At 38.3% G+C, this 13,018-nt stretch overlaps 1 protein-coding gene across 6 annotated transcripts in view; it reads right to left on the reverse strand.

Annotated features, from left to right (window-relative positions):
* Positions 1–1,247: 1,247 nt before the first annotated feature.
* Positions 1,248–13,018, reverse strand: part of PHACTR2 (phosphatase and actin regulator 2) — a 249,617-nt gene continuing 237,846 nt past the window's right edge. For all 6 annotated transcript variants that reach the window (XM_070602773.1, XM_070602776.1, XM_070602778.1 and 3 more), the window contains one exon: positions 1,248–7,942. In XM_070602773.1, coding sequence (XP_070458874.1) covers positions 7,927–7,942 — 16 coding nt within the window. In that variant the 3' untranslated portion in view covers positions 1,248–7,926. The remainder of the gene's footprint in view (positions 7,943–13,018) is intronic.

Genomic DNA, 13,018 nt, shown 5'->3' on the forward strand with positions numbered 1-13,018 from the left:
GTCAGCCTTCCACAACTTACAAAGTTGTAAGATAGCTCAAAGGAAAGGAACGATGCAAAGTCCACAAGAAGTCAGAATACGAAGGGTGTGCTTGTCTAAGAAATGCATCCTTTTCCATTGCAGCACAAATTCTTCCCTAGAACATTAAATGATAACAGCAGTATGCTTGGTATACTAGCTGAAATTAGTCTCTGGTCTTTGTTTCAGTCTTATTGTGCAACTTGGGGCAAGTGGGCTTCAGTTTACTCACCTGAATGTAAAATGGGAATGATAATATTATTCATACGCGCCTCACTGAGATGCTGTTGGATTAAACAGAAGCTGCTTGTTAAACACTTGGACCTCGGCCTGACTTCCAAGCAGTGCTTGATGAAGGTGAGCCACTGTCCTCTTCTCAGCTGGGTGCAGTTATTCACCTGACTTCGCTGCTGCACAGGATGGCCACCTCCTGAAGCTAGGGCCTCCAGAGTCTGGGATTTGTCAGGGAAACGTGCTTTGCCTCAGATCAGGGCCACATTGTGGGAAATCTGTTAGTTGGCATCTTGACCCAACTTGTCAGCTCCCCTGGGTCCTAATCCTTTTACCTTCCCTCAATTTCTGGTACCTTTTAGGTCCTTTATACTACGTACTTCCATTCTTTCATTTGGTGCTGGTCCCTAGTAATTGTGTGTTCTTTAAATTTTTTGGCCCCAATCTTCTCTCCTACATGTCTTCTGTCTAGGATAATGGTACTCAAACTGCTTTTCAACTTTCTTCTCATGTCTTTGCCCTTATCCTGGGGTTGAGGGAAGCTAAGTTACAATTTGTAACCACTGTTGGAAAACATGAAAAGTATATTCCAATTCCTTTTCTGGTCAAAATGTATTCCCGACCTCTCTCCTTGCTTATAATACATTAAATAGTAAGCTTAATGAGGAAGTTTGTTTATTTTCTATATTATAAACCCTAAGGGGACTTTTATTTTTACATATTCTAATGTCAATAAAAACATCAACCTCAGATATCCTCAAATATAAAAAGACAGGAAGTTTTAAAACATACTGTAAGTTGCTGTTTAAAGCAGCAATTCTTTAGACAGATATTTTAAATAAAAAGTGAGGCCTTACATACAAAAAAATTTAAGTTGGGGGTTGAAGTAACAGTCAATCAGAAAAGGTGTCTTATTCTTGCTTTACAGGTGAGGGCTCTGTGAGCTTTTAATTTTAAAAGATGAGAACGGTCTGAATACAATAGAAATTGGAACAAACTAAAGCTGGGAATTTCCCAATGATTTTATTGAGGTAACTTTTCCCAATTTTATACATATATGCATTTATATATATTTAAGAAAGCTAAACAATGTTCTAAGGCACTTGGAATTGTGCACGGTAAAGTATCCGATAATATTATACAACTAAATAGAGCATAATTTTGCTTTTTAAATAACACAAACACCAGTACGGAATAAAAAAAGATAATACATAGTCTTTCTTTCAGGTTACAATAGTGGAATACATGTACATAGGTGTGTATACTTGTAGATATTTATACCCACACACTATAACACAGTACAGGCCAAGAACAACAAAGAGAGAAACTGTCATGTCAATCAGAGTACAGTTCCAGTTATTCACACTCACAGATATTATACCTGTGTAACACGGAGAATTAGATCACTCACTGGAAATCAGAAATCATTCAGTCTGATAATGATCACAGCTTACCATTCTTATCACTTTCACCAAAGATTGAAATAATGAAAGAACGCCTATGGTTCTTTATTTAAGAATCACTCTTACACAGAAAAAAATAATGACTAGTTTGAGTTTTTGGTAGGTACTCAGTCTGGTGAAATCGGTACAGAATATTTTGAGCACATTGGCACATTTCTAAGCCATAGAATATTTAAAAAAATAAAAATAAAAATTAGTGCCTACATTTTAAGTAATGAAAGTGGTTTGATCCTAGATTCATTCAGATAGTCTTCAAACACTAGTTAGCATTGCAACAGCGACTTCTCCTTGTGGAAGCTCTCTAAGCAATGTAACGATACAGTCAAACTATAAGAAAAGCATGCAGTAAGGGAAAAGCCCCCAAAACTCGCAAGTGGCACAAATACTATTGGCATTTTAATATACCATAAAATTGACCTGAGGGTGGAGTGGCATTCTGCTTCATTTACTCCCTTCAATTTATTCTTAAAAAATATATACCGGTATTTAACAAGATAAGAATTCTTAAGCACCATCTAAAAGTTCACAATATAATCACCTTTTCAACTTTGAATTGCTCTGTCTCAAAAAAGATATTTAGAAATTTTAATATTTTAAAAAACTACAGTGGCTAAATTAATTCCATTCTATTAGCCACAATTCTTCCAAATCATTTCAAGACATATTTACCATTCAGTTTTCTTGACAAAGAGCAACAAAGAGAGTAAGTACGTTTATGTATTGTTACTATAGTTTAATAATGTTTCACCTAGGTAAAACTCATCTTGCTTTGCGTATGACCTTCATTCAAGAATGAACAATATGCACGCAATCCAGTTAATCCACATTTCCTTTATAATTCAGTTTTCACAAATCTCAGGGCAGATGAACCACATGACTATATTTCTACAGGGAGAATTTAAGTATTTGCTTGTGGATTAAATGTTTCCTTCATAGGATAAACAGGCAACTGTTCTGGAACTCATGGGATGCAGTTTACCCGGTGAGGTCTAAGGGTGATTTTCACAGACCACAGGTTTTTTTATGTGGGTTGTTAGTCGCTGTGCTTGTGGTTAAGCCATGCAACAATCCTCATAAGACTGACAAGGATTATGACCAACAGTGTACTTCCGAAGTATAATTGTGAGGCTTAAAAAAAGAGAAAAGTCTGCCTCATGTGAAATCTCTCCTTTAAGTACTTACAGGGACTAACCAAGTGATGGTGCCCACCAGAACGGCCAAGGCTGCCCAGCAACCTGCTCCCTGAAGCACCGGCAAATTAAAGCTGCATCAAAACAGAAGTCTTGAAAAGTGAAGCGGGAGGAAACAATTCAGGGCCCAAAGAAAGACAAGGCAGTCGAGCCGATGTTTAGAGATAGAAACTTTTTCCGGTGTGTCCTCAAATTGCAGTAGACATTGGTAGGCAAGGGAGGTGGGGAGGTGGTCCTATCCTCCTCGGAGAGCATTTGATCACAGGGGAGAATTTTTTACTTTTGGTTTTTACAAAGCCTTGGCACGCTCTTGGCGTATAGTCAGCAGGGACCTAGGATATTAAACACCTTGCAACGTGTCGGACATTTCTGTACAACAAAGAACACACAGCTCCCAATGCCAACAGCATCCCCACTGAGAAACACTGATCAACGGTGCTTTGCTCATACATGTTGCTGTGCTAGCAATGCGACAAGCTAAATGACATTTTTGTGCAGCAAATCCTAGCACGGCTAAAATGATCTGTGCCTACAGGGTTGGCTTTTGGTGGGAAGAGCTGCCACAGAATTCTTTTGGGTTTTTTTTTGCCAGAAATCTTACTGCATTTACAATGGCATTTCTTAATGTGGGATGACCCTGTCTTTGAAAAAGCATAAGTGGACTATGTTTCTGTTGTTTTCTAGAAATGCTAATGGTAGTTCCCATTTCCATACATAGCTTAAGCTTAATGATTACAAAAAAAAAAGAGAGAATGGTTTGGGAGTATTCAACCCTTGTCGCCACTGCCCGTGGGTCACTGCCAAATTATAATAGAGCCTCAGGCACCTCTTGGGAACTTGGGTTTGAACTATCTGGAGATCTGCTTTCTCTCAGAAAGATGGTCCTATTTGATGATTACTTTTGCCATTGCATTCCCCTCTAGGACATAATCCAGTTCTAGAAGTTCATTCTGCTTTGCTAAGTAAAACGATGTAATATATCCTACCAATAAGTAAAGAGCAAATACTCAATAGTGTAACAGTGGAATAGTGAAGCTATTTCAACAGGCCAAGGGACAACTTTGTAAATAAATTGCATCTTAGTGGTTCCTTGGTGCTCACAACATATTCTAATGACGTGAAGAAATTGATTCTCATCTCAAAGTATATACTTTTCCTAGTCAGGTTAGACTTAATAACGTGACTGGAATTCAGGAATGCCTAAGCCACCACAGTGATGAAATGACATAAACATATATCTTGTACCAGTGATTCCATCTCACTTGCTCTGAGCAGGATTTCTGACTCTGTGTGAAATGTTCTGCTGCGATCACAAGAAATAACAAACTGAGGAAATTTCTGAGCAAGAAAGGAGGAAAAGAAAGCTTTCTCTGTTTAAATACGGACATACTACTGCGTGGTAGACAAGACTTCCTTTTTCTAATGTGAATACAGTATAACTTTTGAAAGTCGCATCTTTCTGATTCTACTAAGAATAAATACCATGTTTGTTATGTGTTAAAATGTGGTACATAACAGGACATGCAGTGTTAATGCTGATTTTTTTTCCTCTTTCAAGTGTAAGCTGCTGCGTTTTTTAAAAAGTACCAAGGCGGCACTGAATTAATTACAGGGTGTAAAACCCAAATATGAGTTTTAAGGTTTTCTTTAAGGTTTTAAGGAATCTCTTGTTTTCAACACCTGATGATTTTTGAAGGGTGTATGCGATTCCCCTACTTCCTTAAATAGATTTTCACTTACATTTCAGAAATTTCTACTAACAGAATATATTTACTAACATGAGAGAAAGATAAGTTAACTACAATTACTATGCTAATAAAGGACACAAAATGAAACCAGGAAGTCAGTTTTTCTGGATAAATCAGAGACAGATGAGTTTGCTTTTTCCTGTATTTAAAATAGCTATTCAAATACCCAAAATTGTTCTCTGAATAGTATAGATTTCATTTAAATAATTGAAGGAATTAACATAAAGGTAAACTATGTCAAACATAAGAAATGCAAGACATTTTACAACCACAGGAAATTATCAGGCAGGGCTGCCTTAAATTAACGCTGGTCACCCAAGAACTAATTTTGCAGACTGGCTGATAATGACCAGGAGGATGCTGATAAAGCCACAGCGTCTTCTTACCACCTTAATGTTAATGTTCCTTATCTCTACTTTAAGAAAGATGAAAATAGGCAGTCTGGGTTTTAGAGTCTGTCTAGTTCTTTCCTGCCTGGGACCTTCCTGGAGATGGGTTTGTTTTCTTCCTTAATCACATCCTGGGGACTCAGGAAAACCCACTCACTTCCTCTATGTTGAAATAGGGAAAACTTGGTGGGGTGTTACAACCACCCAATTCACACACACACTTATTTTCTTTATAGAATTGCAGCTGATGGGCTGGATTGCAGAAATGCTGGAACTGGGCCAGCATTGGCGAGTGGTCCACACCTGTGCATTCTTTTAGGGCGGCCAGGCAAGAACTTCTGGATGGGCTGTTGGTGTGAACCGTCATCGTTTCTGCCTTTTAAAATTAGCTATTAAAATAGAGCCTTATTCTGCAAAATACGGCTTAGCTCATAATCCTTCGATTCTTTCCACAGCTTTTTCTTTAAAGAATCAGTCTAATGAAATAATTGGTGGGTCCAATTCTTAAACATTAAACTAGCGGTGGCTAATTTTTTTTGACTTTTTAACTTCTCTCTGACTTTTGAGCTTTTCTCTAAACGTGTCAATCAGTTACAAAGATAAAGTGTGGGTAGTTCACAAATCTGACATCTCATACCAAGGAAACACTATATTGAGGTACCAGATTCTCATTTCTGTACTGGGTGCATCTCAATGTATCGAATAAGAACTGCATCACATCCACCACAAGTGGGAAAAAATTCTTCCTTTTATCAACCAAATAGAGACTTTCTATGACATGCACCTTGAGTGATAAAATGGTGATAATGTCTTATATTTACCATTTTTATAGAGGTCTGTGATTAGAAATTAAGACAATGTTTAATGATTACAAGTATATAAAATTAAAACAACATTAAATTCATTGGTACTTTTCCCAAGACTCTAAAATGATAATAAGATATAATAAGGAAAAGGGTGACCGACAAAAAATTGGAATAAAGTTAATATGTATGGCTGGATTTAAACACTATGAAATGGACAAAACTTCAGCCAGAGAAAGACATTTGGGTTTCCAGAAAATTTTTTCAAAGCAAAAACATGTCCTTGTCCTATTAATGAAATAACAACAGTGCAGAAATCTAGGTTTATTTTATTAATACACATAGTTGAGTGCAGCAAGAGGTGAAACAATGCTGGTTACTTTTCTTAGTTAGAAAATGGTCCTGGCTTTCTGTAATGGGCCAAGTGAGGCTAAAATTTTTTATTTTTAAGCAAAATCATCCAATTTCAAGTGGTTCTTTAAAATATAAATGAATGGCAGGATCCACATTTATCCACCAGATTAAATGCTTGCTTTTTTGGTTGAAATAAAAAATTAGTCTTCCATATTATAAATCAGCATCATTTCAGAAAATTTTAGTCCAAGCTCTGAGAATAAAATAGTCTATTTAGGTCTTATCTTGTTATTATACATCTCATGTGTTTTTAATAAAAGGGGCACAAAACAATCATGAAAGAACAATTAAATGCAAGGTTGTATTTACATAGGGTCATATGTATTTGGGAGCAGAAGCCACGCTGTGCCCATGACTCCATGGAAAATAGCAAGATAGCAACAGAGGGTCTCAAAGTAAACAGTACTGACTGTAGGCTCACCAGGAAACCTTCCATAACCGGAACCCCACTGACTTTTGCACTGAACGTCAATGCTGTATTTACGGACGCAATCAGCAGACTCTTAAAATACAAAACGAGGGTCTCCTCACTTGCAACTTAGCAGAAATTTCCTGTGGTCTTTTAAGCCTTTGGGTGAGTATTTTTTTGATCCAAGAGCTTTATTTTTTTAATAGCAGCAATCCAACTTAACGCAGCACTAAAAATAAGTAGTCCTTTGCATTCCCACTCAGAGCTAACGGCTGGCAGAACACTTGCATTTTGCTTAAGCTTTAACTTTGGATTGGGATTTGTTTTAAAGGTACAGTGATTGTCGATATTATCTTCCTTAGCTCAAGAGTGGTTGTTTTCACTTTGGAGATAATCGAGCTAGGGAAAGGCCAAAAGATTTATTTCTAAAGCTTGCTACAGATTTATAGGGTCACCTTACATCTGACTTTATTCCCAGTCTGTTATCCTTGTGGAAGGTTGGTATATTAGGTAGAAGTATAAAAAAAAACGTGAAGTGTTTATAGCTATGCTACTTAAAGCATGCAACAAAATTTGGGTAAGCATGCTTGTTAAGAGTCAGTAAAAGCCTCTTGCATTTAAGAAAAAGATGCATGAAAACAGACTTCTTTCTGGCAATTAGATTCACTGGCACAACATAAAATAATGGTACTATACTGTACCAACATAGTATTGTTCTAGGATCAGGTCTTTCAGGAATCCATGCTGGGTCACTAGATTCCCAAATCCATCAATAAGTTCTCAGCTACCAAAAGCCTACTTCAACAATACATTTATGCTTCAATTCTCTCTTTTCTTCATTAACATAATGAAATATTTTTCTTTTGTTCTGATTTTCAATCCCCACCCCTTTCCAGGGCCCAGCAATTCCATTCCCCATTTCTCTTTTACCCGCACGCTAAAATGTGGCTTTCTGGTAACGGAGCCAGCGATTGTCTTCTGCTCGTTCTCTTTGATGAACACTCCTGATGAAGAACAACTGGTGCCACCATGGTGTCCCTCACCAGCAATACTCGTGCTGGACGGCAGGGTTGCCGCGCCCCTCCCTTTGCTCGTGGCCCCAGCTGGGCTGTCCAGGTGAGGAGCACTTTTCACACACTTCTTTCACCAGAAGTCCAATGGAAACACACACATTCAAATCCCAGTGCAATATCAGGTTTTCAGGAAGCAAGGCTTCCCCCAAAGATGATCAGTCTATGTTTTCAAAGGGTCTTGCATTTCACTACGGACGATGAAACCTGAAATAAGAAACAGGAATGCTGTGAGTTATAGTACAGAAGCACACTCTGCATTGGGTGAACTGAAAAAGGTACGGGAACGTTCATAATTAAAAGCAGCTCTGGTCACCCTCCAACTGAATGACTGTCACAAACTCCTGTTGTAACAGAATACTATCATAAATGTTATGTTGGAAAGAGAGACGGCCCCTATACACAAGGTTCTGGCGCTAGCATCCAGGACACACAGCAATCAACACACAAAACGTCATTCTTCTTGAAGGTCATGCTCTGACCTGAACTGAGCAGAGGGAGATGTTTCATAAAGGATTTGGTTTCACCTGGTTTGTAGTTATAAAAGGAAAATATCAGCAAATAGTCACTATTTCCTTAGCTTCAGCCTCTCATCACCTCCGCTCATGACTCCAAATCTACTTCCTACACCTGAATTTCCAAATGCCTGCCGGGTTTTTCCTTCCAAATGTTCCACAGGCAACACACAAGTATGTGCGTAACTATACAAATGATCTTTTCTTGTAAACGTGCTCTTGCGCTTTCTATCTTGTTAAACGGTCTACCTTTTAAAATATTTTTAGTCTAGAAACCTCAGATTTGCAGCTCATTTTCTCCTTCACCCTCCATATCCCAAGCAGTCACCAAGCCCTGCCTCGACTGCCTGTCTTTGAATTTGTCAAAGCCCTCATCACCTTTTGCTGACACTACTTTAACAGCATACTGGCCAGTAGTCAGTTTCATATCCCCCCAGTGAGTTCTGGAACATTCCTTGGGTTTTTGTAGCCCTGTGCTTTTGAACCTTCTGTACCTTAATAACTGCAATCCCCTTCCTTTATTTTCCACCTATGTTTTCATACTCAAGATCAAGGTCAAGAACCATCTTCTCCATTGAGCCTTATCTGATCTACCTGTCAGCCTACTTCTGTGATTCTACATTTACGGAACTCAATTTGGCATTTCATCTGTCTTGTATAATCTAATGTTCAGCTGCCCTAGAAAACCAGTCTCCTCATTAGTTTCCCTGTCCCAGGTTCATAGATTTGGCGATCAAATCTATTACTCCACACTGTCACTAGCATTATCATCATAAAATATAGATCCAATGATTCCAGTTCTTTGTTATTAACATTGTATTGTTCTCCATTCCCTGCAAAATAAAATTTAAATTTCTTAGAGAGGTGATTGAGACCTTTCAGGATGTGGGCCAACCCATGTTTCAAGCTGTATCTCCATCACTACTAAATGCTCTAAGTTCCCATCATTTGTCCCAAAATGCTCTCCACTTTTGTGCTCATGTTCTTTCCTTTGTCCTTGTCTTCTTTCCATCTCCACTTCCTACAACCTCATTCTGTGAGTTCCCCTAACTCCCTTTTCTCCACCTCTCAAGGAAGCATTAATTCCCTTCTCCTCCGTGTTCACATAACATTTGGTTTACACCAGTTATTTGTCACAGGCTATAATCTTTGTATAGGCGGCCTCTGCTCTTAGATCGTGAGACACTGAGGAAAGACTGTGCTTCGCACCTTTATATACTCATAGAATGCACTATCTGTAACACGGTACTAGTTGACAAATGTTGCTGTGTGGAATCAAAGCATTAAAAAATGGAAAATAAAAGACATAAGAACAGATGAAGCAAGACTGGCCATAAGCTGATAACTGGAGAAGCTGTGTGATGGATGCATGGGGCTTGTTACACTCCTTCTGCATGTTTGATTTTCCAAAAGTCAAAATAAAAATAAGATATACCAAGCTTTCCAAAATATTGTGACATGTGTCACAGGAGCATGTATCCACTCTGAGTTCAATTCTTAACTCTACCCCTGACCATAACCTTGGGCAGGTGTGTGACCTCCCAGGCTCTACATTTGTTAAATGGAGGCAATATGGCCATTCCAGTCGCCTGGGCCTTCTTTCTGCCCTTTGACCATGCACAATTCTTTCACCTCAGGCCCTTTGCACTAGCTCTTCCCTCTACATTAACTGACCCTCTTTGGGAGTGGAATGTTTTCCTCTCTCCCAACAGCATATGGATAGCTTCCTCTTTTCATTTAAATCACAGAATAAGTTTTACTTCCTCAAGAGACCCCTGCTTCCTGGCCATCCTATCTGTACTCACCCTTGTCCCTCTCATTGCATCCTGGTACACTTTCCTTATAGCACTTGGCACATCTGAAATGATCACGTTTATTTGTTTACTTGCTAATGGTTTGTCTCCCTCGTTAGAACATAACCATGTGACAATGAGGACCTTATCTATCACATTCTAAATTCCCAAGGTCCAGAACAGAGTCTGGTTGCCCTATGTGCTAATAAATACTTGTTGAATGCACAAACATCTGAACATATACAGGGGCACTTAGAAAGCTATCTGATAATTCTTTCTATACATAATTCTATCTAACTGAAGAGCCCAAACATGAGACCCCTAAAATTAATTACAATTAAATGTATTCTAATCTATGATAACCCATCTGATAGGACATTCCATCAAGCTTCCTAGGAAGAATCAACCATAATCTGAAGAAGAGTATGAAAAGTCTGTAAAAATATTTCAAAAGAGTAATTGAAAACCTCTTAAATCAAATGTTTCCTATAAAATGTGAAAGAGAGGCATTTAATACTCATTTCATACTCAAAGCAATCTTATGAGGTAGGTACTCCTGTATCCCTTTTGTACAGATGTGGAAACTGAGGCACAGGGATGCTAAGTCATGGACCTAAGGCAGAGAGCTGGTTGTGGGGAGACTCCAGGCTCCAGACTCTGTGTTCCTAACCTACACTAGACTATGAGACAAAAATATGCCTTCATTCATACTTTCCTTCACAGGGTTTTTTGGGTACCTCTGGGTAGAATGGCATGCAAAAGGTGATCAGGTGGATTTCTACATCTGTCAGTTAGTTTTGATCAGTTTTGACCAGAGAAAGGTCTTGTTCCACATCCCCCAGCTACACTTTTATGGCTAGAGTTGTCTCAAAAACACCTGCCTTTTTCCACAAAGGGAACTGGATGAGAACAGGCTCAGCACAAATGTTTTGCAATTACCAGCAAAGCAAGTCCAGTGATGTTCTTGGGGTTGAAACGAGCAGCACTGCCTCTCTCTGGGTAGGACACATGACAACTATCCACACCACACGGGGGACCCTGGGGACCCTGACAATACAGACTAATAGACTGCACCTGCAGGATCTTCACACCGTGCGCTACCAAAGCTCCCTCTTTGTTAGGTTCATCTTCTCTAGGAATTAAATACAAACTCATCTAATTTAGCAATATTTTAGGCCTCTCCAAATTTGCTGGGCTTCACGCACCAAACATTCCATAATGTCCTACTCTTCGTTTGATCCTGGAATCAAAGGACAAGCGTGAGGGAACCTGACGGGAGAGCCTTTCTCTTCCCTTTAGTAATGTCTGTGGGATGAAGAAGGTAACTTAAGAATTGGGCTGGGCAAGAAAGTGGGTAGTCAGTGGACCAGGAGCGATTTAGAACCTTCTAAAGCCCAGCATCTTCCTGGAAAGTGTCATGCTTTTAATTTCCAAAAATTAGTGGGACACTGTAAGATTTTTTCCCCTGCAGACACTATTTGCTCATGGATCCCATTAGAGAGTGACTTCCACCGACTGCATTGCTTTGCAAGGTCAGGTCATCAGCACAGCTTCAAAGGCCAGCTCAGAGAAGAAGGTCAGCAACCAACATTGTGGATGTAATAACACGCTGACAAAGCCCGGGGTCAGATACACAACCTCTTCGCATGGACCGCCCAGATCTGGCAAAAAAAAACCCCATATATTTTCTTGCACTATCCAGTTAGAAAAGGACATTTACATCCTGTTTAAATTAGGCATCTTCAAATTCAGCTCTAAAATTTTATGGTTAGAGTTACTGAAAATGCAAATTGTTCTTAGGTTCGTTAGTGCTCAGCAGTTTGCATTCATTTTGAACTGTAAGAGGTTCAGCTTCATCCCCTGAGAAGCCTGACTATCTGACAGAATGACAGTTTGGCTTTAGGCTTCGAGCTGATGGAGCAATAAATAGATTTACTGCACCCTAAGGATACTCAAGCTTTCTGTCCACCCTTTTCTCAGAACTTCGCTGAGACTCAAATTTGAAGTTGTCTATATTTTCTTCTTCTTGTTAAAACTGCAATAACTTTTTTCTTATTTTCATACTGTTGAGAGGGAGTGCATAGGGGAAAAAGCTATTTTTAAGTCATGGAATTCAGGTAAAGATCATTCTTTTCCATAAAGATGGTTCCTCTACAAATTAACATATAAAAATTTACTCACTTTCCTGTAAATTCGTTCAGATGAGATAAAACATAAAATGATGCACAAATGTGAAATATTATTTCCTATACTTCCCTATTTGATATATACAGAAATCCTGAAACAGTGATTTACTTTATCTGGAAATCCACAGAGGAGAGTAATACCTCAAGACGGTAGAGAATGAGATAATTGCTTTAAATACACACACACATAGTTTTTCAACACAACCACATTAAGAAAATTGAAAAGTAGAGGAAAAAAAAAACTATAGCCACACTCTATAACCAAGCATTACGAGTTTTTGATGTCATTTCCTAATCTTTTTTTCTATGCATATGAATTTTAAATAAAACACACCACTGCTAAAGATAGCTTTAGTCAGTATCCTGCTTTTTCCACTTAACATCATGCCAATGATCTCTTGAGGCCCATTTTGAGTGTCAATTCAATCATTCTTTGTTTAACATAATAAGCCAATAATTTATAAGCTAATAAAATATGAAAGTACTACTTTACGCATGCTAAAAAGGGTTCCTACTTACAAAATTCAAAGCTTATTGTTTTAAAGTAATATTCTCTCTGGATTATAAATCTGATATGTACTGACACAAAAAATTTTTTGGAAAACAGAAGAAGATTACAATTACCCATAATTTTACCACTCAGCTGTAACCATTTTAAAGTTTACTTTTTAAGTAAAATTTGACCCTTCACACAATTTGTCTCTATAATTAAGAGGATTATTTTGTAGAAATTCCATTTACTATGGAAAGGAAAGTGGCTTTTCTTGGCCATGGTGATCTCTTTCCAAA

This window comes from Equus przewalskii, chromosome 32 (genome assembly GCF_037783145.1).
Source record: "Equus przewalskii isolate Varuska chromosome 32, EquPr2, whole genome shotgun sequence".
Taxonomy (NCBI): domain Eukaryota; kingdom Metazoa; phylum Chordata; class Mammalia; order Perissodactyla; family Equidae; genus Equus; species Equus przewalskii.